Raw genomic sequence first — 27,905 nt, 5'->3', positions numbered from 1 at the left:
AAAATGAAGATGTAATAGAAGAAAAACCCAATTCAACATTAGGAGGTTGCAGTCAGGTATCCCCAGACCAAGAGTATACAGAAATATGGCTTTCAGGTCAGGTTAGGGATATCCAGACTCAGAAAAATTCAGAGTTCCTTGAAAAAAATTAGGGCCTACCTTTGCTATCTGGCCTGGTTTATCTTGTTCTTCTGGCATTACTTGCAAATTTGATGCAATTTAGATCAAAAACAGCCACCTCAAACCCCCAAATACATTCCCTATAGGAAACGGTGGACCCTGAATCTCAGAATCTCCAGATCTCAAAAAACACTCCAAATGGATTTCTCAGAAGGTAAGGACACTCCAGAAAATTCAGAACAATTAAAACTGTGCCCTTCCCGAAATCTGGATCCAAAATTAACACATTTTTTTAAAGTGTACACCTGTATTCAACAATGTATCATATTTAGAGGCAGAAATGCCTTCCCTGAATGGTTGACTTAGAGCAGACTGCTGTAGATGATACCATATTTTATATTTTTGAGAACAAGGTTAAAATCTGAAGATAAAATGATGAGAAATAGGAAATTAGATATGTGATTATGGAAGGAGTGCTGGATACAAGCAAGATAGATACTATTATGTGGTTAGTTGGTAGGCTTTCACACATGAGAGAAAATATATCAGAGAAAATGACTGAAAAGGTTGTGAGTGAATGCCTCCTAAACTGGCTGCAAACCAGAGGCTAAAATTTGTCCAGCCACAAAATGAGCCACAAAATCCAGTCACCCACTGCAGGATTTGGGAGAAATGATATTGAGATTACAAGAGCTTTGCAAATAAATCCACAATTTCTAGCCAACATTAGCTAGGCTGTCTGCCCTCACAGGCCAATGAAAGTCACTTGCCTGGAAAAAACAGAAGCCATTCTTATCCAAAAACTTCCCTCCCTGCTTAAAGCGATTCTTACTTGCCATAGGCAAATAGGCTATGTGTATCCTGAGGTTGGATCCTGCCCATTTTGCAAACAATGGGGCTTTTCTCCAGTTCAAAGAATCTTCCTCTTGATGCAGGCCCTTATATCAGGGGGAGGTTCCTTGTGCCAGTGGCAAGCAATTCTCTTAGAGGATGGGATCTGCATGATCTAAACTCAGGATTAAAGAACTTGTGTTCTTCTTTAGACTCCAATGTCATTTGGAAAGACCCTTCTATGGTCTTGGTTATTTCGTTCAGCAATAAATCTGTAACTGCTTAGTTCTAGATAAAAATAAATAAATACAGTTCTAACAGAATTACCTTCTGTCTGCCTGTAGAATGTAGAATCGCTGCCACAAATGCTTCCGTCATTTTCTATGGTTCCTTCACAGACACTTCCGGCGTCTGGTCAAAAAGAACATCATGATCATTATCATTTTCTAATGTCATACGTAACATCAGGATAAAGAAGGGAGTGCGGAAAAAAGAGGTCCTTAATACAAAGACATTGAGCAGAAAACTATTTGAAACCATGATTTTATTCAGAAATATTTCCTTCAGTGGAAAAATCTTTCACACCAGGCTAATCCCTGTACTCAGGCAACGTCTGTTCAAGTAAAAGAGACTGTGAAGTTAACAATAAGGAGAGATTGCTCCCAAAATGCTGGTGCAGAAGACTAGCTTTGAAGATGACATTCTGGACTTGAAACAGATTCTAGATTTTAAAGGGCACCATTTCATTAAAAGTGAGACAGTTAAACCTGCTTTTGTATCAAAGGGAACAAGAGGACTTATCTTACAGGCACAGTGAGAAGAGAAAAATGAAAGTTACCATTGACAAAAAAAAAGATATGAGATATTTATTCTAAACTGATATAAACTCTTATATCTGAGGGGGGGGGTGGAATAGAGCCTTATCCATATGGTTAAGAAGCCAGTTTTCTTCCATTACTCCCAGCATGTTGATCAGGTTGGGGAAGGGAGGGAGTACACTAACTAACCAGGAAGTAGCCCTGCACACTCCAGGCTCAAAACCATTTTCTATCTCTCCCATCAATAGCAACGTTTGGTTCCAATTCCCCCTCCCTCACTCTAACACTCATGATGTCCCTGGGGACCCCTGACCCACAAGGGTACCATGTGAGGGCGATCTGGCTGCGACATCTGTCACCCCATTGATCGCCAGGGTTGATTCAGCTGATCTGGCTGGCTAGGCGGGTGTCCCCTACCTCCCTCACCGCTCCATGTGCGTCCCTCCCGAAGCTGTGCGCTCGGTGGAACAGGACGACCATCCCAGATAGACGGAGTGTACCGTGCTTCGGTCAAGGGCATACGACAGCTGCGCTCCCCTGCTAGAACCTCCAAACAAGAACAAGGAAATTCTGGATTTTTACTGTAGAGATTATTTTGGATTATTCTCCCAATCTAAATTGTCCATGGAAAAGAGTTCATAACAGCCACGTATTATATTTTAAAGAAAGGTGTAATAAAGTTTGGGGTCTTACTGCAGCATTTTTTCTCCCCTCTGGTGGGAACCAGAGGCAGGAGGAGAGAGAGGGGGAAAATATTTGCACAGAGGCAGGCAGTTGCAAACCACCTTTGTGCATCTCTTGCCTTGAAAACCCTATGGGGTCGACATAAGTCAGCTGTGACTTGACCACTAAAGGCTGCGAATGTAACGATGAACTTTTTATTTGGCTTCCTTTTATTGTATCTCACAAGGTTTCTGTTGTGGGGAGGGGAAGGAAAGGTGATTGTAAGCCGCTTTGAGACTCCATTCAGTAGAGAAAAGTGGGGTATAAAAACCAACTCTTCTTCTTTTCTTCTTCTTCTTGCGTAAGATGTGATTTTAAAAAAATTACATTCTGCTGGCAGAGTGGTAGTTTATACCTACTCTTTTTGTCAGCTGCTTTGAAACCCTGTTTAAAGGTTGCAAATATTTTAAAACAGGAATAGTCAAAAAAATAAACTGGACAACTGTGGAAGCAAGCACAGAAAACAGCATGCCACTTTCTGAATGTCTTGGAAAATACGTCTACTTGCTGTGCCCAATCGCTAACCGAGACATGGGGAATTTTGTCCATCACTAGTCATAATTCACACACACACACCCAGCCCTGGGTTACATTAAAGGTTCCTGCTGGGAACTAGTGATACTTGATTCCATTGATACTAACACTACACAGAAAGAATTTTAAACAAATTACATGAACAATAACATCAAGGTTTCCTTTTTAGAAGCACTTTATTAAGGCAAATGTGGGCATCAGGAAACAAATGAATGGCAGGAGCCCAAACCTGTGAAAAACTCTGCATCATTCATTTCTGTAACTTTAGAATTTTTCCTAATTAGTGTTCTGGTTAAATGGGAATTAAGGAGAAGAAGAATACAATGCAGAGAAAAATTCCAGAAAAATTGAGGAACAAAATGGTGGTGAAATCAATTTATCCATACTAAGCGGGTCTGGGACTAATTAATGCATGGATGAGAGATTACCTAGGAATGGTATGTAAACTACCTAAAATTCCATGGCAGAAACATAGAATATAAATAAAAGAAATCCTTATCAACTTGAACAAAGGATTGTTTTTTTAAAACACATCTGACAGAATTTTCTGTGCCCATGGAATCATTCTTTCATGGGAATTAATACAGTAGAACTCCAGTCAAAGAAAATGTTATCTTAGGGCAAGGAGAAAAGGGGTAAGATGATGTAACTTGCAAAAAGCAACATCTTTGTCCTCTTACTAAAATATGATGATTAAAAAAAACTGATATAAGAAGTTTAGTCAGGCAAAAATAGAGCTAAACCAAAGGCATCACTTTTCTGTACCTAGTATGTCAGAACAAGCTCCACTCTCCAGTCGATGTTTTCTATATAAATTCTTCAAGACTTTTGCACTTCCAAAGCGTTTGAAGCGACTTTTCACATTATTATAATACCATTCCAGGGACTGGGCTCTTAACAGTCTGGAAAAAAAGAAAGAAAGATTTCAGAAAGTTTTATTTATTTATTTATTTATATTTTATTCATTTTTGTGGGGGGTAAAGAAAAAAGAAAATACAGATAGGGACATTTTAACATTTTGTTTTGTTTTTTTGTCCATGCCCAGGCTAACCCATCTACATATTCTTCCCCCAGGGTAAAATCTCCGATAACAGATGCAGAATCTAACTTCGTTTCTATTCTATGCTTCATCAGTCTTTGCTAAAGAGCTATTATAACTATGAACTTCGGCTGATAACTAAATCTGTAAAAAGCTAAAATATTTCAGAAAGTTTTAAATTATTAAATAGCCTAGCTGAGATTTCTTTCAAAACACAGCTGGATTGCTGAATAATTTTAGATAGCCATGTTTAAGGAAAAGTAAAGAAAATGTACCCATTCTAATGGACATGAAGGGTTTTCGTCCATTAGTATACTGTGCTGTTCTTTTCCTATGGTTTGCCCAGTTTATAAATTGAACAAATTTTAAGATGCCATTATAGACAGTATTATAGTTTCTGTAAAGAAACACTGTTGTACAAGCATTTACCACAATCCTTGCCTCTTTTTTTCAGTGTTTTCCAAATATTTTTGTAAAATGTTTTGAAGTTTGAAGTAAAAACCATGTGAACGTTATGTGGATTGGCTAGCCCTCCATGATGTCATAAGAAGCTTTTCTAGGGTTTCCACTTCTTGAAGCAAAACATTCTGCTAGCTGGCTGGGCCCAGGCCATAAATACACCCATCCACATGTATTGCTTCCAGCCCACTGATACAATCCATACCACAACTATGCCACACGTAACACATGAACACATGAAGCTGCCTTATACTGAATCAGACCCTTGGTCCATCCAAGTCAGTATTGTCTACTCAGACTGGCAGCGGCTCTCCAGGGTCTCAGGCAGGGGACGTTCACATCACCTATGTGCCTAGTCCCTTTAATGGGAGATGCCGGGGATTGAACCTGGGACCTTCTGCATGCCAAGCAGATGCTCTACCACTGAGCCACGGCCCCTCCCCTAGCAGATAACTCACGAAAGTAAGCTAAGCCATGGACTACAAATTGACATAGGCATTACATAGGTAACTCATTCATCCATTTTACTGATATGAAATATTGAGACTGACTAGTCTCAAGAACAGTGGACAAAGGAACAGATCATTCACCAAAGTGAACATCCTGGCTGCTGCTGCTGCATTCCTGCCTGGTTAGCCAGGCAATCATGGGAGCTAATGCACTCCCGCTCCCCGCCCCCCCGCCATGCTACTTCTCCATATCCCTAGACATGATGTGATTCTGGGTACATTTTAGCACATTTTTATTGCATGCTTTGTCCTAGGTGCTCTGGGTAGTTTATATTGATATCTCCATTTTTCCCCTCAGAACAACAATCCTGTACTAGGCTGAGAAAGCGTGACAGGCCTCACGGTCACCCAGCAAGTGTGCCGGCGTAGGCCAAGGGCCGGCCGGTGCCCGCAGTTTTCAGACGTGCGGGAGGCATCTAACCACTTTCGGAGCAGGTGACAAAGGTTATGCTGTCTACCGAGGTCAGAAGTTGGAGGCGTCGTCAAAGCAGGCAGGAGTCAACGGCCAGAGAGATTAATCATGAGCGGTAGTTGGAACGCAGAGAAACTGCACGGTTGCTTCTGCAAAGTGAAAGCACGCCTGCACTGCCTTTATCAGTCAGTGCACTTCCAGGCTAGGCTTCATCCTGAAACAACTCAGCACCAGTTCTCTGTCTTCTTAGCCTCTCCAAGCGAGCACTTCTCCTTCTACCTTGCAGAACCACACGCTGCCGAGTCCTGATACGCCTATCAGGTTCAGGTGAGCTTGGAGGGCTGCCATTCTCAGCTTCCACTGCTGGGGTTGGGGGAAGAGTAGCTTCTGTCTGCCCTTGTTCCATCTCCCTGCCTAGCTGTGGTTCCTGCTGAGTTGTTTCAGGCTCCCGTGCCACTGGCTGCAATGGAGGTATTGAGGGCCCAGAGGCATCCTGTTCCTCCACTTCAGCTTCAGAGTCCTCCGAGTCCTCAGCTCCCAAGGCAGGGCCCATGACACCAAGCTTCATGGTAAAGAAGGCATCTGGCCTATGATCTAGGAGATCCAGGTTCAACCCTCTAACCACCATCTGCGAGGGGTGGCACTGTACAAATACATACATGTGTGAGTACCCACACACATTTGGGCTTCCATTTATTTGTGTGTATAATACATGTACACATAAAATATAAGCTACCTTTGTAAAATTTAAATTTATTAGAGATTTAAAAAAAAATCAGACAAAGACAGCAAAGCCATCTTGCTCTTCTCTTGTATAAAAATTGGGGGAAGAGGAAGGGGAGGGAAATATGTCCCGATACAAAGTGAACTCTGGTGGAGGAGAGTTAACTAGGATTTTTTACCCAAATAAATAAATAGCAAATGGATGAATAAATGAAATGTATGTGGTGCCTTGAAAAAAGGGGGAAAGGCAATGAAAAGAGGGGGAAAGAGGCAAGACTGATGACTAAGCTAGCACCAAATTTGCTGGAATACCCCAAGAGCTCTCTTTTTTTCCACCCTTAAATTATGAACATATAATTGATTAATGCACTCCCTCCATCTAATACAAAAATAACAGAGATCTAAGAAAATTCCTAATGCTGAGGTAACATTTTTCTAACATTTTCTCAAGCACAGTGGATTATCAGTTCTGCTCCTGAAAGAGCATAAGTGTGAATGAGATGTAGTCCACATCTTGAGTGAAGATACAAGCAAACATAACTTGATTTCCTTTGATTTGTTCTTAAAACCATTTTAATAGGCTCCTTATCAGTTAGCACTCATTTTCAAAGAATCAGTCTCATTACTAAGGTCCACTATGACTCTTTCAACAGAGAAAGCAATTTAATGTAGGAAAGTGTGTGAAAGCAAAGAAGTAAGCAAATTATTATGCACTAAGACTTACACATGTATTTTTGATGCATGTATTACATTCATGTTTGCTAACATGAATGCAATGCAAGCAGGATTCCATGAGATTTTTTGATTTTTTCATTCTTATCTCATTAGTTCAGTTTAACCTTATCTATAGTCTAGATATAGTAAAAAAAAAAACATCATGTATATTACAAAGTAAGTTCTTGCCTACAAATGTTCATATGGCAATAAAAAAATCAGTCCAGTTCTTATGTTGAAGGAAAGATTTATGTCCATCCCCCAAGGTATCTCTGATAATGTCTGGATTGGATGATGGTGTAGTTATTTGTAGGGATCAAACACATCAAAATCTGACCCAAATCACAACCATTCTCTAATATAGTTAATATCATTTATCCAATTGCAATAATTTCCAGTGTTTGATTGTAATGATCAAAAATGTTTGGATTAGATGGATATTCTGGTAGCTCACCACTGCATTCAGTTTCCCAGGCAGTGGGAAGGATACTGAAGGGCCAAAGATGATCAAATACTGCCAGGGATGTGACTGAACTAGAACGGTTTGCTGATGTTTCTGTCAAACAGCATTGTCCCAAATTAGCATTACTGGCATGGCTTTCTAATATCCTCCAACAAATTCATAGAGCAATCCTAAACAGATCAACTCAGACATAAGTTCCATTTTATTCAACGAGCCTTACTCCCAGGAAAGAGTTTTTAGGATTGCAGCAACAGTGACTTAGAAAGGGCTTTCCGGTTCAATGGAAGCATGTGGTAGGACCCATTCTCTAGAGCAGTGATACCCAAACTTTTCGGGCCACCGCCCCCTTGGTTCCACAAACTCAACCCCAGCTCCCCCTACCCTATCCAACAACACAGTTGAAGGGGCCCACCTCTAGCGCCCCCCTGCTGCCCCCTTGCCTCTTAGTGCCCCCTAAATAATCCCATCGCGCCCCCAGGAGGTGGTACTGCCCACTTTGGGAACCACTGCTCTAGAGCTACTTTTGCTTGGCAGCTGCAAATGTTTGCTTTCATCCACAGGCAGGCAGGCAAGCAGGGCTGTACAAATTTTGGGGGGAAGAACAAAGGTAGGTTGTGTGTTTGCCCTGCAGGATATAAGAGGGGCTTTTCTTGTACTAGCTGGCAGACAAGGCTCTGCAGAATGGGAAGAGAGAAACAGACAGTATGACTTTGGGGGTTGCCTCACAGCACTAGGCAGCTTATTTTATTTGCAGACTGGAGGGATAGAATAAAAGACTGTTGCCCCAGCAGGACAACATTTAGATAGTCAGTGATGAGGAAGGGTCAGATTTCTCTATATAAGAAAGAACTGCTGAAGGATCTGAGATCTCTTGATGTCTTTATTAAAAGCAGCTGTGAGGGCCTGATTTTTTTTGGGGGGTGGGGTGGAAAGACTGATGCACTTTTTTTATTCAGGTCCCAAACTGCATAATCCTCATGTTTCATTCACCTGTAAAGAACAGAGGCGGGTTGAGTCTATTTTTAAACAAGACTGGAGTAGGTAGGTGAGAGGAGGACATAAATCTTGTCTCTTCATGTACTTTATTCCAGTGCATGAAGTATTTCTCTCCCAGCCAGACTTGAATGCCAACGGTCAGCTTGGCTGGGAGAAAAAGCACTTCAGGAACATGGAGAGTACAAGGTTTAGCGTCCTTTGCTCACTGTTATGTTTGCATTTAAAAATGGATGTCGTATTCTTCCTTGCTGCCCCGATCTGAGGATCCTAGGAAATATGGAAAAGCTTACTCACATGCCAGTTTATACTGCTCTGTGCTGCAAAAGGGAGAAATTTTCTCTGTAAAATAGGGGTGCTTTCTCCTATCTGCCTACACTTTGTTAGTAGGGTTGCCAGCCTCCAGGTAATAGCTGGAGATCTCCTGCTATTACAACTGATCTCCAGCTGATAGAGATCAGTTCCCTTGGAGAAAATGGTCGCTTTGGCAATTGGACTCTATGGCATTGAAGTCCCTCCCCTCCCCAAAACCCGCCCTCCTCAGGCTCTGCCCCAAAAACCTCCCACCCGTGGAGAAGAGGGATCTGGCAACCCTATTTGGTTGATAGGCTCCTTTCAGTGACTGAGTCAATCCTTGAGAATTTCTACTGAATTGATGGGGAGAAAAAAGGCATTACAGGCAGATATGTGTTTCAGATCAAAACCAAAACAACAAATAACGAATGGGGGGGAAGAACCCAAAGTGCGTAATAACGAAAATATATACAAGATATTATAGAAAAAAAGTGAGCTGACTAGTGAAATAACATTTCAGTACATATCCCTAGTTCATTCCATATACTTTCATATACTTGGTGCTGCCTCCCTAACCACGCCTCTTCTATGGGATCTTCTAGAGTTCAAATGTCAGCAGATGAAGCTACAGAACAGTGGAAGCCATGGTGGTCTTATAAACTTAGAAACTATGACTAGAAATGGTTTGGAAATTCAGTTAGACCAGTTTTACATTTACCAGAATGCTAGCAATCTGACTTTCTGTGTGTGTGTAAAGTATTGTCAAGTCGCAGCTGACTTACAGCAACCCCAGCAAGTGTCTTTCAAGGCATGTGTGAAGCAGAGGTGGTTTGCCATTGCCTTCCTCTGCAGAGTCTTCCTTGATGGTCTCCCTTCCGAGTACTGACCCTGCTTAGCTGAGATCTGATGAGATCAGACTATACCATGCCACCTTCCCTCCTGCTCTGACATTTCTCCTATGTATTAATTTTTACAATAAACTCTATGCATCTATTCTGCAAGAATTTCTCAACTGATTACAATGCCTCCTCCAAAGCTTTTCAGCCTCTTAGCATTCTATAAGTCTCAGTGTCCCTCTCGATTTCTCCTGTGTGGAAAGGATTTGGTGGGGGAAGAGCAGCTATCCCAATAAATACTGGAACAAAAAGTCTATTCTGAAAGGAAATAAGGACGCTGTCTACTTATTTCAGAATCCTTTCAGAAATCCATGACTTCCTGCATTCTCCAAATGAAGTCTTTCCTTGTGTCCAGCATAATGAAAAATCTACATGGAACATTTCCTCCCTCTTACCTGTACTGCAGTGTGTGCTAATTCTTTGCATAAAATGCAAATTCCCATTTAAAGAACATTAGTCACACTCACTTAAAAGGAAAGAGATAGTTAGAAGCTTTTTTCCTTTTTTAATTTCTGGACTTACAGAGACTGCCATGGAAATTGTTTCATGGCTCTAAATCCCAAGGCCACTGTTTTGTTATGTAATGTAATTATGTAGTCAAATCCTATCACCAATATTTTTTTTAATAAACAATATTGTTTATTTAACCATTGTCCATAGAGACAGTACCATTGTCCATAGAGTAGTGGAAATTTTAACTGAGCAAAAAATGACACCATGAACCACAAGAACAAATGAAATCACTAAAAAGGAGGGTGCAGAGGCAAAAAATACTCCCCCCAATGCAAGAACAAACCCAGGCCCTTGGTGTAGATGGAAGGTGGTTAACTCAGCCATTGCCTGCACAATTCCCCTCTGAAGCTGCTATCTGCACCACAGGAGGAACCATTCAGGCACAAATGGTGTAGGCGTGAAAAAGTTTCTTTCCTCCATGCCATGTCCCTGATCTGAACACAGTCCCCCATAGCAGCTATTTACTCTTAAAAAAACCATGACAAAGTTGTTCATTGTTACCCAAGGAGCTGGGATGGGTTGTACATGTATGGCTGTTCCATGTGCATCTCCCTGCAATTTATTTAAATTTTGGTACCCCACTTTCCCCCCCTAAGGGACTCAAGAGGTTAAGAAATGGAGTGAGAAAGGTCCACACATTGCCTGATGCAACAATAACAGCTCATTCCTGAGCTTTCGGCATGCAGGGATGGCATGGCAGAGGTGGCACCGCCTCCTAAGCAGTTCCCCGCCCACTGAAACCTTAAAAAAAGTCTTTTTGTGGCTTTAAAAAAAATATTGGGCTTTTTGCTCCATTGAGGAAAGTGAGGATGTGCCTGCTAAAAAGCAGGTGCAGCCTCGCTCTTCTCCCTGCCAGTGTACCCGGGCGAAAGGGGCCAGGAGGCTGCCTACAGGCAGTCCCGCCCCCCAGAATGCCCTGGGAACATCCCCTCCCCCGGAACACCGGCGTTTAGGCTTCCCCACTGGCGTTGGGGCCACTTATGGCGGTGTAAGTAGTTCAGATTAAGGGTGTTATATTGGCACTTTCATATCATTTTAATATGTGTAATAGGTTCCGTGAATTCCCAGCTTTCTTTTTTAAACAGTCTCTAGCCTCTTCCATTGCAGAGTTAAGCCTTTCCTCATATCCTCAAAAGAACAGACTGGTGCTTTACTTCTTATTTTAAATGAAAGTTGGGAATTCAGAGAACCCCTTGCACTTATAACAGTATATTGATTTAACAATCAGAATGTGTTGGTTTTCATGGCGTGGGGGGGTGGGGGTGGGTGGAAATGCCCCCCAGGGACAGGGTCCAGGAAAATGGCTGCCATATGGGTAGGAAAACCAGAACTCTTCTATTCACACAGCAGCCACCCAAGCATTACTATCTTTCCCAAAACTTTGGAACAAAGCAGGTTTGAGAAAGATCAGAGAAAAGCTGGGGAAACCCCAGGAGGTGCACAAATACACTAGGATGTAGGGAAACAGGTTACCTCACTTCCATCCTGGCCTGATCCTTCCCCAGCCAGCCAGACATGCTTGCCTGGCCCTGCCTCTCTTCCTCCGCTGGAGCTGGGGCTTACTGTCGCGGTCCCAGGCTGTCCGGCTTCACTGCTGATGCTAGCTGCAGCCAAAGATGAGGCTGCTCTTCGTGGGACAGCAATGAACCAGTCGGCCCTGCCCCCTCACCGTTCCCATCTTCCACCTAGCCAGCTGAGGCCCTTGTGCCTCTGTGGGGCATGGGAGAGTGGGCGTCAATGGCTTCAGCTCCTAGGAAGGCTTGGGGAAGTGCAGGGGCTGGTCCCATCACCCCCCAGACACACCCAAAGCAGGGCCTCCAAAGATGACCATAGTGGTCAGGTGGGTTCATAAGGGAGCTGGGTCCCCAAGGTTGGGTAGAATGAAAAAACTATATATATAATGAAAATATAATTTATTAGAAGCGCTGTGTCTAGATTAAAATTATTTAAAAACATTAAAATAGCACAATGGCATTTCCTAAGGTTGATATCTATAACCACATGCCAGATGCGTTTCGGCCTGTTTGGCCTTCATCAGTGGTCAATTGAAACCCATGTAAAACCTGCACACATTTATAGAAATATATACATATACAAACAGTTTAAATCAAACCAGGCATGTATATAGGTTGTATAATATATTAGGTAAAGGTAAAGGTCCCCTGTGCAAGCACCGGGTCATTCCTGACCCATGGGGTGACGTCACATCCCGACGTTTCCAAGGCAGACTTTGTTTGCGGGGTGGTTTGCCAGTGCCTTCCCAGTCATCTTCCCTTTACCCCCAGCAAGCTGGGTACTCATTTCACCGACCTCGGAAGGATGGAAGGCTGAGTCAACCTTGAGCCGGCTACCTGAAACCAACTTCCGTTGGGATCGAACTCAGGTCGTGAGCAGAGCTTTTGACTGCAGTACTGCAGCTTAACACTCTGCGCCACGGGGCTCCTATAATAATATATTACCAATTACTCAAATATTTGGTAAGATTTACTCTAGTTGTAATACTGGTTTATATATGTCTCCCATGCAGTTATCAACCTAGTAAAGCAATCATAAGGGAGTACACAGTCCTTCAGGTAGGTTGGTCCCAAACCTATAGGCCTTTGACGGTCAAGACCAGCATCTTGAACTGTGCCTGGAAGCAAACTGGGAGCCAGCATAGATGGGCCAAAACGGTAGTAGTTTTCGAACACTTCTCAAGGGCAGCCCATGTAGAGCACATTGCACTAATCTAATCTAGATGTCATCAGGACACCATGGCCAAATCTTTTTTGCCCAGGAAAGGCTGCAGCTGGCTAACCTGTTGAAGCTGGTAAAAGGCACTTCTGGCCACAGCTACCACATGCATATCCAGCAGTAGGCCTGGGTAAATGTGCACCCCCAGACTATGAAACTATTCCTACAAGGGGAGTGTTATCCCATTCAGCACATGTGACACCTTAAATCCCAGGACAGACCTTCCACTCACCAGTAGCACTTTTGTCTTGTCGGGATTAAGCTTCAGTTTTTAGCCACATCCACTCCAAAACTGCCTCCAGGCACCGGTTTAGGGTTTCTACAGCCTCCCTGGGATCAGCTGGAAGTGCGAGATAGAGCTGAGTGTCATGGGCATATTGGTGACAACCCAGCCCAAATCTCCGGATGACATCACCCAGTAGTTTCATGTAGATGTTAAAGAGCATAGAGGACAAAATGGAATCTTGCAGGACCCCATAAGCCAAAGGCCAAAGTGCTGAACAGCAGCCCCCCAGCACCACATTCTGAAATCTACCTTCCACGTTTGACTAGAATCACAGAACGGTGGCTCCCATCCCAGCCCAGATAGGCAGTCCGGCAGGATAACTTGATCGATGGTCACTGAGAGGTCCAGGAGAATCAACAGAGTTGCACTCCCTCTGTCCATCTCCCAGCACAAGTCATCCACCAGGCTGTTTCAGCCCCATTACCAGACCTACGCCCAGACTGGAAGGGATCAAACAATTTGCCTTATCCAGAAAATCTTGGGAGTCATCCAGCCACCTCCATCCAGTTCAATTGCCTTGCTCAATAATGGAACATTTGGTGTGTGTGTGTGTGTGTGTGTGTGTGCAAAGTGCCGTCAAGTCGCAGCCGACTTATGGCGACCCCTTATGGGGTTTTCAAGGCAAGAGACTAACAGAGGTGGTTTGCCAGTGCCTTCCTCTGCACAGCAACCCTGGTATTCCTTGGTGGTCTCCCATCCAAATATTAAATCAGGGCTGACCCTGCTTAGCTTCTGAGATCTGACAAGATCGGGCTGTACCATGCTGCCTTCCCTCCTGGAACATTTGATACTTGTCAATAATTACTGAGCCCTTCTGGGGCCATGACTGGCTTCTTTAGAAGTGGATGCACCACAAACTGTTTCAAGGCTGGAACAACCACCTCCTCTCTTAAGGGGGGATTAACTACCGCTCAAACCCGGCCATCCAGCCCCCCTGGAAGATTTAAGTAACCAAGAATGGCAAGGGTCATACAGGTAGTCAGCCTCAAGATTCCAAGGTTCCTGTCTACATTCTCAGACTGATTAAAAGTATCTCAAACCATTCAACAAGTCAGCACCCTGGTACAATTTAACCCTGTCACTGCTAATGTAGAGTTCAAGTCAGAATGGATGCAAGAGATTTTATCTGCTAAGTGCTGAGTAAAACTGTCACACCAGGCCACTTTTTTCTGCCAAGGGTCATTTGGATATTTGTAACATCATTCGCGGGCCATACAAAATTATCATCTTAAAAATTAGCCTGCTATATTTGGTCAAACATTTAGCCAAGAGGCATGACCAGAGATGGCTCCAAGTGTCTGTCACGTAGAGCGACTCACTTTTGAACTCTGCCATCCCCAGCTGGGCCCGAGAGATTCAGGCAGGGCGGCAAACACAAGACGGAGAGAGCGACAAGCCACTCAGGGCTTGTAGGCGAAGGAGCCCAGTCCAGTAATGCCCTGATCTGGCACTTTCCTGCCCTACGCGCCTTTTGCAGGACTTAGAGGGGAAAGAACCAGAAGGGAGAGGGGGTACCGACCAAGCCCCAAGCAGGCAGCAGCCCAGGTGACACCCCTCCGGCGTGGGCAAGCAGGCAGGCATCCAACTGGTGGCACACTTGCCCACCTGGTGGCACAGGATGGTCTGTTGCACCAGCTGGGCATAGCCGTCCAGCCACACGCTGGGGTTGCTTCTGCTCCACATGGTCGAAGCCGGATTCTACAGCTGGCTCCTGCTACCTTCGCCTGCAGGGATGAAATGAGGACACACTGGCTAAGAACTCGCCCCCGTGCATTCTGCCCCTGCCACCTTTAACCCATCCATTGTCGCCACTTCCGCCCCCAGCCCTCTTGTAGTACAGAGGAATACGTTTCTTCACAGCCTGAGTGGGAAAGGGTTAACAAAGTTTCTTGGGCGGTCCTAGCAGCTCTATAGCTAATGACTCTTCTGCAAGGGGGAAATAAGGTTCCTTTTCTTGGCAAAACTCACATCCGCCTTGAATAGAGGCTATTCCTGTCCGCGGGAGGGGGCGGATCGCCAGTCTTAGATCCTTCTGAGCTAGAGATCTGTCAGGACCCATGAAGGGCCAGACCAAATGATTTTGCGGGCTTTATACGGCCCCCGGGCCTGACGTTCCCCACCCCTGCCCTAGAGCCATCAGAAAGCCATTCAGATCCATCTGGTTCTAGGGGCAGATTATTTTAATAGATCTGCCACCCATGCAGAGTCTTGGTATCTCTCAAGGACTAAACCCAAGAAAGTGGTGATCTGTCCAAGATAAAGGAACCATTGTCAATTCCTCCAACCTCAGATCACATTCCTCCTGCCCAGAAAAAAATACCAGATCATGAATTTGACCTGCACAATGTGTAGGACCAGTTATTACCTCAGACAGGCCCATGGTTGTCATGGAGGCCATGAAATCCTGAGCTGCTCCTTACAAGACAGCCCTGGCATGAATGTTGAAGTCCCCCAGGACAACCAGCCTGCCAAATATACTTAATTATGGAAAGATTCAAGTCCAGTAGAACCTTAGAGACCAACAAGATTTTCAGGGTATGAGCTTTTAAGAGTCAATGTTCCTTTCATCCCTGAAAATCTTGTTGGTCTCTAAGGTGCTACTGGACTCAAATCTACCTGTTCTGCTGCAGACCAACATAGCTACCCTCTGAAACTTAATTATGCAAAATGTACTTAATTTGTGTATCTTCTTCAGGCTGTTCAATCTAGTGTTACGTCAACACTAAATTATGATATATACCTGTACACATTTTGCACAACGTTGAGTATATACAGTCATACAAACAGTAAACTTCCACCAACTAATTAGCAAACGATTTAACAGACTTTGAAGATTTCAGAAAGCACTAAGAGCTAACTTTTCAATGAAGTGCACTTCTGAACTTCATGAGAATTTGAATTTTCATTTTGAAAAGCTTTATTCTCTCATGTCTGCAGAGGAATTTTTTGGGGGGATGAGTCACTATTAAATGCCCCCAAATCAGAACCTGTTTTATAAAATTAGGAAAATAACTTACCAGTTCTGAGTTTTGAAAAAGATTATAGTTTCAAAGGCAACCTCATTATTTGGGGGTATTCTAGTTCCAGGTCATATGTATATTTTTGTTCAATCCCCTGGCCATTATTCAATGGTTCCTCTAATTTTGGAAGACTAAGTATGGCATTTATTTCAGAAAACGTATGAAAGTCAGCCAGGACGCCTGTATTTTTAGCTGTAGTCGCTACTTACTAGTTGCTGCAGTAACAGCTGCTGAATTAGTGTGGATAACAGATGGAAATTATGCACCAATCCCATGGGCTAAAACCCTCACTTTGATTAGTTTCATAGAATAGACACAACTGCCCATTAAAGCATTTTTTCACCTGTGAAGAAACTGCTTTCTAGGTAAAATTACTCACAGATGATAAACTAAATATATAAGCCTGTGTTGGCGAACCCATGGCAAGCATGCCGGAGTGGGCACTCAGAGCCCTCTCTGTGGGCACGAGCGGGTAACTTGAGGAGCCGTCGCGTCTGCCTTGGTTTGGAGAATGGAGTGGCTCCAACGCTCCCCCAATGGCCAGCCTATTCCTCCCTGGCCTCTGCGCTCCCGCAGGCTTATCTGGGCCAGGCCCCTCCCAGTTCCGCCCCCTCCCGAGCCTCCCGTCCTGCACTTCCAGGGCCCCAAAAGGCCTCCCCGGTCAGCGTCTGGGCCCCTCGCTCCCTCTCTGTTCGTCGGCGCCCGCTTGCCTCTCCAGCTCTGCCCACCCGTCTCCACCTCAGACAGCATCTCTCTGGCTCCGCTGCCCCTGTGCCATGTTGCCGCAGCTTCTGGCTCTTCCCTTCCTGGCCGTGATGCCGGGTCCTCCTGGGCTGCCATGGTCGGCAGGGCATTCGGCTTCGTCCCTTTGGCCGGTGAGAGGACAGGTGTCCCCCCCCCCAGCAACCAGCTGGAGATGGGAGGGTAGGGTTGCCAGATCCAGGTTGGGAAACTCCTGGAGACAACACAAAATGCTACAGCACTGTTTCCATTTCATCTTCTTCATACCTAACTACTACATTTTTATGCCACCCTTCCTCCAAAGGTATTAGGGTGGTATTCATTGTTCTCCCTTTTTATCCTCGTAAACAACCCTGTGGGGTAGGAGAGGCTGAGAAAAAAGTAATCGTTCCCTAAGTCACCTAGGTAAGTTTTCATAGATGAGGGGGGATTTGAACTCAGGTGTCAGTCTAAGATCGAGGAGACTCAGACCTCTATACAACACTGCCATGTATCCAACCATCCAGGCAGGGACATTTCTCCATGTTCCTCTCTGTTCCTGCATCCCCTTTCGACCCCTGGAATGATCATTCCTTAGGTCACAGGATCCATGCAGAGGAACAACCATGCAGCTTAGGTGGGACGGAGGAACAAGGGGAACAAATTGACCCCAGAGTGCAGAAGAGGAAGGAGGAGTGATTTCATCCCTCTTTTTTCATTCTTAACTCCAGCCCCCTAAAACTGTATCTTGCTCCTGTGGGTCCTGCAGCTCTGGGATTGATTTTTCTGGGGGAACAGAAAGGGCTGCAGTAACAGAGAGGACTGCTGAAAACTACCACCTTCTGTGCACCATTGACTCTTATGACTGCTGCCTATCCAGGCATTAAATGTTCCTGAATGTATGGCAGCAGCTAGTCCATAAAGAGTATGACTAGTAAGAATGATTGTGTGAGTAAATGTTCTATTTAATATTCTTTAGCAATAAGTAGTGAGCGAAGTAGATTCCTTTGAAATGTGGTGTTGGAGGCGAGTGCTATGGATACCATAGAATGCCAAAAACAAACAAACAAACCAGTGGGTCAAATCAAGACTGAACTGACCTCAGTTTCCAAGATCTGAGCAAGGCTGTCAAAGATAGGACACTTTGGAGGACTTTGATTCATAGGGTCGCCATGAGTCAGGGGGAACTTTGTATTGGCTGCTGTCCATAGGAACCAATCTGGGCTCCTGCTAATGGGAAAATGAGAGCTTGTATGGATGATTGAGGTCTGCATGCCTCCTGTGTATGGGAAATGTGTGCAACACCTCCACTTCATCTTATTTATGCAAATTCCCCAAGAAGGGAATATCCATTTCTTTAGTGTTAACTAATAAGTGTTTGCTATTTTTGGTATAGGGATAGATTTGTATTGGGTGCTTCATTTTTTTAAAATTTTGTTCAAAAGCATGCCAAATGCAAATTTTTACCTTTCAATAAAAAGTTGTTTGTATCCTTGAAAGCTCTGTTATTGTGTTTTTCTTTTAAGACAAAAGATGTTAATGTATGAGTTGTTTTTTCTAAACTAAAACCTCAGTATTCAGGTTAAATTGCCATGTTGGCACTTTGCGATAAATAAGTGGGTTTTGGGTTGCAGTTTGGGCACTCGGTCTCTAAAAGGTTTGCCATCACTGATATAGGCTTTCTAGTCTTCAGGTTCAGTTTTTGGTCTTTTTAATGCCCCGTATTTCACTATATACCATTACTGAGACCACCTACAGAACTTCTTCCAGGAAATTACTCACATCAAACACTTGATATGTAGCGTTGGATTCTACCAGCTTTTCTACAGGTAAAAGAATGAAGAGGATAGATTCCATGTCTCAGACTTTAAGTCTTTCTGGATATGCCCAGACAGAAAAGACCGAAACCATAAGCACAATACCATTTAAGCCCACCTCAGTTTCAATAATGTGTCGAAATGCTGCCAAAAGATCCAATAAGATCATTAGGGATATATTTCCCGTATCCAGTTGTATTTGGAGGTCACCCATAAGAGCACTGTACACAGTCTCCACCCAGAAGCCAGGCATGAAACCAGCTTGAATGGGTCAAGAGCTGGTGAGTCATAGGGCTTTTCCACATTCTCTTTTTCGTCGTTGCCAAGTTCCTGTTTTGTCAGTGGATTTTTAAAAGTTCTGCACATGTTTTGCTCCCTCTAGTGGTCAATTAAATATCATACCTGATTTTATCAAGAGCTAAAAGCTGCTGCTTAAATCAGCGAGGAAATAAACTAGATTTAATCTTCTGATATATCGAAAGGACCACTAGAAGGAGTAAAACAAGTGCCAAATTAAAAAAACACCACCACCGAAGAATCAGGAACTTTGAGGCAAGGAAAGAGAAAACGCAGAAAAGGCCATACAGAAAACCCCAGAGTTGCTCCACTCTCCTCCACTCTCACTACCACCTTTGCCCAGGAATGATAAAGTAGATACAAGCTTATAATTGGCCACGGCCTCTTTGTCCAAAGAGGGCTTTTTCAACAAAGTGTTAAAAGGTCACCTCCTTTAGAGGCTCAGGAAAGTCTCCTCGACTCAGAGAGGAATTAATGATATCATGGAGTGGAACCTTCACTTCCCTTCCCACGTGACTTAACGGTCAATTTGGGACTTACTTCCAAGAGACATCAAATTTGAATTATCCTAAACAATTAAGTTGCGTTCAATTCAGTTGAGACGTTGCCATCATCACTGCCACTTTTACCAAAATATCAGTAACTTGGCTTGATATATTAAAAAAATTAAATCTAATTTTCCATGTGTTTGGCTTATTACAATTTGGGACAGATCAATGGTTGTCATGGCAGCAATGATGTCGTGAGCCTGACCCAATAAGGTAGCCTATGCATGTACATTGAAATCCCCAGAGTAATAAGTCTGGGGGTCCTCAATTTGGGTCCTCAACATGTTCAATCTAAGGCTCCTGGGTCAGCAGTAACAGATGCTACAGCAGTACTCCGAGAATGAAACATTACATACATATAAGCAATGCGGGCAATAGTTTGGACTGAGTATCTACAAAAGGACAAACACTCCCAGAGGATCACTGTAACCAACCCCCTCACTCAGGGGCTGATGCAAGACCATATACCATACTGGTGAATTTGTGATACAGTTACATAGTCAAAAACCAAGTATGAATTCCGGGGGTAAGATAAATCAAGACTAGCAATATTTATCAAGGCAATATTTGAAATGCAACAGAGCAAATTAATATTTAATAAAATACGTTCTACTTTACCATCCAACTGTCCTTTGTCATTTGTATTAGAAACGTTTTAAAAAATAGTGTCATTGAAAATGTCTCCTGAAGCAGATATAGTCAAAAGCAATTACAGTTATTGAAAAGCCTTTTTGCATTCCAGCTTAGTATTTTAGATGCTAATATGCTCATTAAATGCAATATAAGACATTTTACATTCTTTTTGACAACATAAAACTAATTTTGGTCAGTACGCAAATTATCACAAATAGCTAGAAATGCATATTGCAACCACCAAACAAAGCAACAGCAGGAGTACAAGCACTTTTGATTAGTTATTTAAAATTACCTAAGAGAAGGTTTTCCTTTCTGCAATCTTCATGTCTGTCCAGGGATTCTCAAAAAATAACAAGGAAAAATGTGCAGTTGCTGATGCATGCAAAAGAGATATAAGGTCATCTTAATTTTAAAAAATAACAGGCTAAATCATACAAATTAATTCTGTAATCCCGATTAGGGGAAAAATGCAAATAGCTTTTAATATAGCACACATGAGCGGCACATAGACAACATCCTGATCTGAGGTTTGCTCCTCACTCCAGGGACACGTTGCAAGCAAACAGCTGGAAAATCTAGCTATGGAGACGAAGAATGCTCTTACCAATATTAATAATGAAGAGAAATTAAATTCATTTCAAAGACTCCCAGCATTCCAAACTCTGCTCAAAACTGCTTTTGTTATACAGCATCTGTTCAGATCCAACTTCTTTCTCTAAATGTTAATCCCTCACCCTGTAAATCTACCTTTTGTAAAACAACAACAACAACAACAAAACCCACAGAGATGCGAAGTCTGCTTATAGAAAACATGCACGTCATATTCCATCCTCCCACTCTAAGATGCTATGGATGTTTGGAAATGTGCAAACTGTTCAAGGCAGAATACTGCAAGAGGGGAGGGAGAACCTGATAAGCAAACCAGCTAAACCCATGAGTATATCATGCAAGTCTCAGCCCTGACCCAGAACTATATTCTTAGGAGGATCCAAGAACCTTCCAAATGTCTATGCTGGGATTAGTTTCCCATGAGCACATGAAGAAACAGGATGCTATCAGAATCCAACAAACCTTGCATTGTCCAACTGCACCACGAGAAGCCATTTCTAACCTTTGTGTGGTTGACAAAAGTAACACACAGCTGCAAGTTTGGTATGCTGGGAGTCTTTGAAATGACCCTGGTGGTCCCTTTCAACTCTATAATTCTATGATTCGAAATTGTTCCCCTTACAAAACCAATCCTGGAAAAATCTAAGAACAACTGAAACGATACTAGTGCATATGGTAGTTATATATTCTGACATAATTTTATGGTGTGCGTTTTAGATGCAAATATGCATCTAAACATGCTGAATAAGCACAGTTATTCTACTTATCTCAGGAAATACAGCTAATGCCTTCAATGTTTTATGCAGTTAGACATCAGTATATGATTTGAAAGGCTGCAAAGCCACCTGAGGACTGTTATTTTTGCTTATTTATTTATTTTCCCCCCATGAGCCAGTGCTGCATTTAAACACACATCTTTCTCTGATAAGTGCTGGATTCACAAGGCATGTTCAATGGGGAATAAGATACTAGACACACACACACACACACACACACACACACACACACAGCAAGCCATGTAAAAGCCTAACAAGGGGCAGTGTTTATAGTTGAAGATTGAGAAAACCAACAAACAAATATCTAGAAATGATGAAAAATTAGGTTTTCTATCCTAGTCTGTTGAAGAAGAAGAAGAGTTGGTTTTTATATGCCGACTTCCTTCACCACTTAAGGAAGAATCAAACTGGCTTACAATCACCTTCCCTTCCCCTCTCCACAACAGACAATCTGTGAGGTAGGTGGGGCTGAGAGAACTGTGACTAGCCCAAGGTCACCCAGCTGGCCTTATGTGGAGGAGTGGGGAATCAAACCCGGTTCTCCAGATTAGAGTCCAACACTCAAAACCATCACTCTTAACCACTACACCACACTGGCTCACAAACAAGGTTAGATATGGCACACATACACATGGTTCTGGATGCTCATGTGGAGTTATTTGAATTACTGGAAGACTAAGGCAGGAAACCTATTTTTGTCCCACTTATGATTCACTCCTGGCTTTTTGGACCACACTGTAAAAAAAACAGTTTTGCAAGCCACCTGGCATAGCATTATATGGAACTCAGACTCTGCCTCAGAAAATATGGAAGAAACAAGATGTTACAGAGGCATGACACGTATCAAAATGCAGATCTTGCCAACTTCCTTTAAAGAAAGAATTTAATGAGTTTGCAGGAGGAAAATGAGTAGGAGCAAAGGTTCTAAACTCTTGCCACCAGCATTTTTCCTCCCCCAAATGCTTCTCCCCAGCCATTTTTCTCCCAGCAGTGTTGCCTTATAATCTCAGATTCCCATCTGCTGAAAAACAGCAAAGAAGAAGAGGAGGAGGAGTTGGGTTTTTATATGCCGACTTTCTCTACCACTTAAGGAAGAATCAAACCAGCTTACAATCACCTTCCTTTCCCCTCCCCACAATAGACTCCCTGTGAGGTAGGTGGGGCTGAGAGAGCTGTGACTAGCCCAAGGTCACCCAGCTGGCCTTATATGTAGGAGTAGGGAAAACAAATCCAGTTCACCAGATTAGCATCCACCGCTCATGTGGAGGAGTGGGGAATCAAACCCGGTTCTCCAGATCAGACTCCACCGCCACAAACCACTGCTCTTAACCACTACAGCACGCTGGCAGGGATAGGGTCTGATCACCTTGCTGCATTCCAAATTGACCCTATCCTCTATCTGATAGAAACTGGCAGTAACCCAAGTCTAAGCACTAATTCTTACATGTCCAAGTCTATATGTTCCCCCTTTGTCTGCCCCAGTCCTTTGATCAGATGTCTGCTGGGGTTGGGGTCCATGCTCAGACCATAATTCCCAGTTGCACAGGATCACAGTTCGTTGGTGCAAGGGTGTATAGCCTTCCCCTCTGTGCTGCTTTCTTGGCCCGAAATGGCCTTAGAGAGCTGCTATTTACCCCACTGTGGATCCTTTCATGTAGCCAACCTGTACACATAAGATTAGCAGCTCCCTGGGACAGTATCAGATTAGGAAGATGATGGGGGGAGAGGCTTAAACCCCATGTACTGCCATCCTGATCCAAATTAAATTCTGAGCATGAAAGATCCAGACTGAAAGGATCAGCCCTGAAACACACATTTATTGTCATTGTAACTAGCATGCCTAACCTCAGGGACAAATCAGGTGAGAGATCCATCCATAGAATCTCCAGTATCAAAAGAAAAAAATGTATTTAAATAGCAGATGCACATAGGCCTGGTTTGGATCAGCACCATGTCACATGGGGAAAGAGAGTTAAGCCTTTCCCCATCATTTTCCCCACCTGAAACAGCTCTGCAAAACAGCTGTGCCACTGGGGCAAATATATTTACTGATTCCTGTTGGTTTCATATAAAGACTGATAATGTGATTTATATGTTCATTCCAAGGCTGATTATAGTCTGCAATGGACAATTATTCTAAATCCCTTTTCATAGTGTATTGCATTGTTTTCTGGCCAAGAAATGTTATAAAAGGACAACATGGCAGAGATTTAAAAAGCCAGCCCCAGCAAAATGCAGAGGAACTAATTTTATGACACAGAAGGACAGAAGTATCCTGTCATCCCCTCCCCACATCTCTCATCCCTTTTTTCTACAGATCTTTTCTTTAAAAAAAGAGTAAATTCAAACAAGCAATTCAACACAATGTCCAAAACATGAATGCTTACTGCACTTTCAGCTACTTTCCCAATTGCTGGTACAGCATTCTTGTAATGAGGAGGTTCCTTCTGGGTCAGCCCTTCCACATCACTCAGCTTTCATGTGATAGGGCCACAATCATCAGAGGTGAAAATGGTCATATAAACTAGATTAAGTGACAGCTCTTGAACACATCCTTCAAATTAAGCATGTGTTAAATCAAGCAGAAGTCGGGCGAAAGAGAGAATTCAGATGAAAAGCTATCAAATCTCAGTTAATCTGAGTTCAAATTTAGAAAGTGCTGTGGCTAGCCTCAGGCTTTAAAAAGGATTGGATTTTGCAATTTTCATTCTATTTTTTCCTCATTAGACAAAGATACCTTCGAGGGTAGGGTTGGTGACTTTCCCCCCTCATCGTTTTAGCTAACTGATGGCACCATATACAGAGGTTCAACAGGCAGAACTATTCGTCTCTGTAACCTTCAATAAAAAAAAATTTTTCATACCCAAACATTTTTTCCCCTGGGTAAATTTACATAATTCATTGTTTACACTTACATAAGCAAGTCTGGGCTGGAAAAAAAACACTATACCAAGTAATAATAAATCAAATGTGGTCTAGCAGCAAGCAGCCTGCACCACCAAAGAAAGTAGATCCTTAACTGAGCAGCCTCATCTAAGGCAGAGCCATTATGATGCGGCTTGAATTGAGTGGCCCACTTAGCTTTGGAAATCCCTTTCTCAACCTTGTGGGGGATGATGATGGTTCCAGGTTGCACTATTGGAACAAGCGCAAGAGGAGAAGGATGTGTGCTGTTTTCTGGATCGTAAGTACTGGATCCTATGCTCTGTCACTGACCTGCACACAGGGCTGCCAACCTTTAAACTGGCCCCTCTAGCAATCCCTTTAATATCAGTGTGATCCGCAGCAATGTTATTTAGTACCGTGCCATGGAAAGCTTCGACTTCCCATGTCTGCATTTTAAACCTCTATTAAACGGACATTCTTTTTCTGGCTAGCTGGGAACCTCAGCAGCATATCATATGACCAGGCTCAATGAAACTGCCTGGTTCTTCTAGGTTGTGCTCCTGTGCCTTTGCCAGCCTGACACAAAGAAATTTAGCAAGTTGATGCTTTCCCCCTTGCTTTGTCCTCTTGCTTCATTTGCAAGACTTCTGAGTGCCTGGCTGCCACTTAAGAGACAGGAGGGGGAAAACCTTGGTGTTCCTAGTTATGAATTGCTTTGAGACAACAAGAGAGGCAGGGCAAAACAGCAGTTCAGTATTTCCTCTCTGTTTAAGTCTGTTAGAAAGCTCTTCCCTCTGTGTATGCAAGGCTATTGTAGATTGTTTTGGTTAGCTATTGGTTAGCTATTGGTTAGTCATTCTAAACAACTGAATATGTAAAGACAGCTTAAATGCTTGATAATCTGCACTACCCGTATTCAGCACTCATTCTAATTAATGCAGATAGAGTGAATTGCTCAAATGGCGGTAGGGCAAACAAGAAATCCTTCTCTACCCACCAGCTGTTCATAAGTACAACACTGTACATTACTCACACAATCCTTTTTTCACACTTCCTCCAGTCAAAACACTGGGGGCATGGCTGATATTTTTACAACAGCTGCTTCTGTGCAAAAATTAAGAGCTGGGTGTCCACATCTGTTAGTTGCCTCAATTAGGCTTTAGTGATTTCTTTTTCAGGAACCTCCAGATGTTGTGTAGATTATTGCTTGTCCTCTCATTAGAAAGGACACTTTAAAAATAGCTTTTGGCTAATGAGACTAAAATAACTTTATGTGGCTAATGAAGAGGAGAGTTTAAGATGAGCTTGAAGGTTTTAGCAATAATCCCCACAATTTATTCAGGATGGTAATATTCACATCCTGGGATAACCAGCAGCTCAAACTCTGAAGAACCGCAACAAGGAAAGAGAAATGCTCCCAGCAGCATAAAAATGTTGCTTAAGACACTAATAATGTATGTAGGCAAGTTTACTGCCAACTGTACTACACTGGCCATTATGATGCTTGGAGGATATGTGGAAGGAAGGCATGCAAGAATCCTGGGAAGAGCTGCAGAATGTCTTTCTTTTTGTTTGCACACCATCATGAGTATTAGTATCAATGAAGTAAATGAATAAATAAAAATTCTGAAGACTGAGCCAAACTGTGTGAGGAGCAGAAGGCACGGTTTGCCCTCACTATGGTCATTTATGCATGGTCGCTTTACCCTCTTTTATTACCTGTTCCAGCCAGGATCAAATTTTTCAGTACGCACGATACCTCATTCTTTGGAAGTTCAACGCTGTTTCAACGCAAAACGAACCTAGCTTTCCCCATTCCTCTTCTGGCCCGAATTAAACCATTCTTCCTGGCTCATTCTGGAGTCACAGAGCATGCATACTCTGTTCTCGGGCCGAGCTTCGCCCCACCCTTTTCCAAACCCCTGTGCAAAGCAGCATGCAGATAGCAAAACAGGGGAAGCACAGAAGATTGGCTTCTCTCACAGCCAATCACGAAGGAGTGTGTAGAGAGGCTGGGATTCAAGTGCTTCCTGCTACCTCGGAGCTCTTTCTGAGCAAAAGAAAGGCTTTTTAAAAATGAGGCTTGGATTTCTCCCCCATCCCTTCTTTCAGATTGCTCCGTTTTTTGTTCTTAAAATGCTTTTTTATGCGGCAGTTGGGTCCGGGGGTGGGGAATCTTCTCTCAGGGTGAGTACTGCAAGTCAGCAAATTACACTTGGAGAAAATGGCCGCTTTGGCAATTGGACTCTGTGGCATTGAAGTCCCTTCCCTCCCCAAACCCCGCCCTCCTCAGGCTCCGCCCCAAAACCCCACCAGTGGCGAAGTGGGACCGGAAACCCTAACAATAAACTTTTTTGTGGTAGTCTTGAAAAACCTTTAATGGCATAAGTAATATTACAATTGTTACAAAGGTACATAAAATATGCAGTCATTAAGATAAAAACATAGGCCAGTAAATTCCAAAAGTAGAAATTACAAACTTTGGGCTTTTTGAACTTTCATCACCTCCACTAGAAAATTGGCAACATCTAAGGTAACCTCCAGATCGGAATTGTTTAATAAAAATTGATGTTTTGCTTGGGTAGATAGGTGATATTTGGAAAGAAGCCAATTTTTTAACCATTTCCCACGGGGTGTTTCATATAAGGGGCAGACCAACAGAATATGATCAATTGAGTCCAGGGAATAGGTATCACAGGGACAAGTCCTATCCTGGATTGGTATTTGTTGATACCTTCCATATAACATCCTTGAAGGAAAGGCATTAACCCTAGCAAGAGAGAAGACTCTGCGGAGGGGTGGGATGTCCAGCGTATGAAAATAATGGGGAATATTATTGGTTAAATTCTTGAGGCCCAACATTGCTGGAGAGCAGACCAAGGGTTGAGTGGGGAGTAACGTCTGACGCTCCATATCCAAGAAACGCTGTTTAACAATTTTAAAAATGTGGGCCTCACTAGTTAAAGCCAGGTCTTCCACAGAGATTCCAGATGATCTTATTTTAGACAGAATTAAACAATCCCAGGAGGTATTATGAAGTTCTTTTAGCAGCAGAGACATCAGAGAACCACGCTCTGTTCTAAAAAACAGTTTAAGCCAATAACGAATGGTTAGCAGCCATGGCTTGGTTTCACACAAGCTTTGACCAAGTTCAGAGATAATAGCATAATAAGAGACACAGCGAGGGAGACCAAGCATTTTTCTAAAAAGGTTAGCTTGAATGGATTCTAAGTCCCGATTGAACGCATTTGCCCAGATAGGTACACCGTACAGAATCTGAGGTAAGATTTTGGAGTTGAATACCTTAACTGCGGCGGAGACATACTGGTTACCCTTATAAAGAAAGAAGGACATCAGTTGGTTTGAAGAGATTCTCCCAAGTTTGGTAATCCTGGATCTATGAACAGCCCATTTAAGGTTATAATTAAAAGTAATGCCGAGATATTTAAAACTCTTCACCTGTTGGATTTTGGCCTGACCAATACGCCAGCTGGTGGGTGACCATTTTTTTGAAAAAACCACGACATTAGTCTTAG

At 43.1% G+C, this 27,905-nt stretch overlaps 1 protein-coding gene across 2 annotated transcripts in view; it reads right to left on the bottom strand.

The window, feature by feature from the left end:
* The window catches only part of MYRIP (myosin VIIA and Rab interacting protein), a 194,163-nt gene that overhangs the window by 51,736 nt on the left and 114,522 nt on the right, over positions 1-27,905 (bottom strand). For both annotated transcript variants that reach the window (XM_056857565.1, XM_056857566.1), the window contains exons 3-4: positions 3,792-3,928; positions 1,279-1,362 (exon numbers count right to left, since the gene is read on the bottom strand). In XM_056857565.1, the coding sequence (XP_056713543.1) occupies positions 1,279-1,362; positions 3,792-3,928 (221 nt within the window). The remainder of the gene's footprint in view (positions 1-1,278; positions 1,363-3,791; positions 3,929-27,905) is intronic.

Source organism: Euleptes europaea, chromosome 11 (assembly GCF_029931775.1).
Source record: "Euleptes europaea isolate rEulEur1 chromosome 11, rEulEur1.hap1, whole genome shotgun sequence".
Taxonomy (NCBI): domain Eukaryota; kingdom Metazoa; phylum Chordata; class Lepidosauria; order Squamata; family Sphaerodactylidae; genus Euleptes; species Euleptes europaea.
This window is presented reverse-complemented; position numbering and strand designations above follow the sequence as displayed.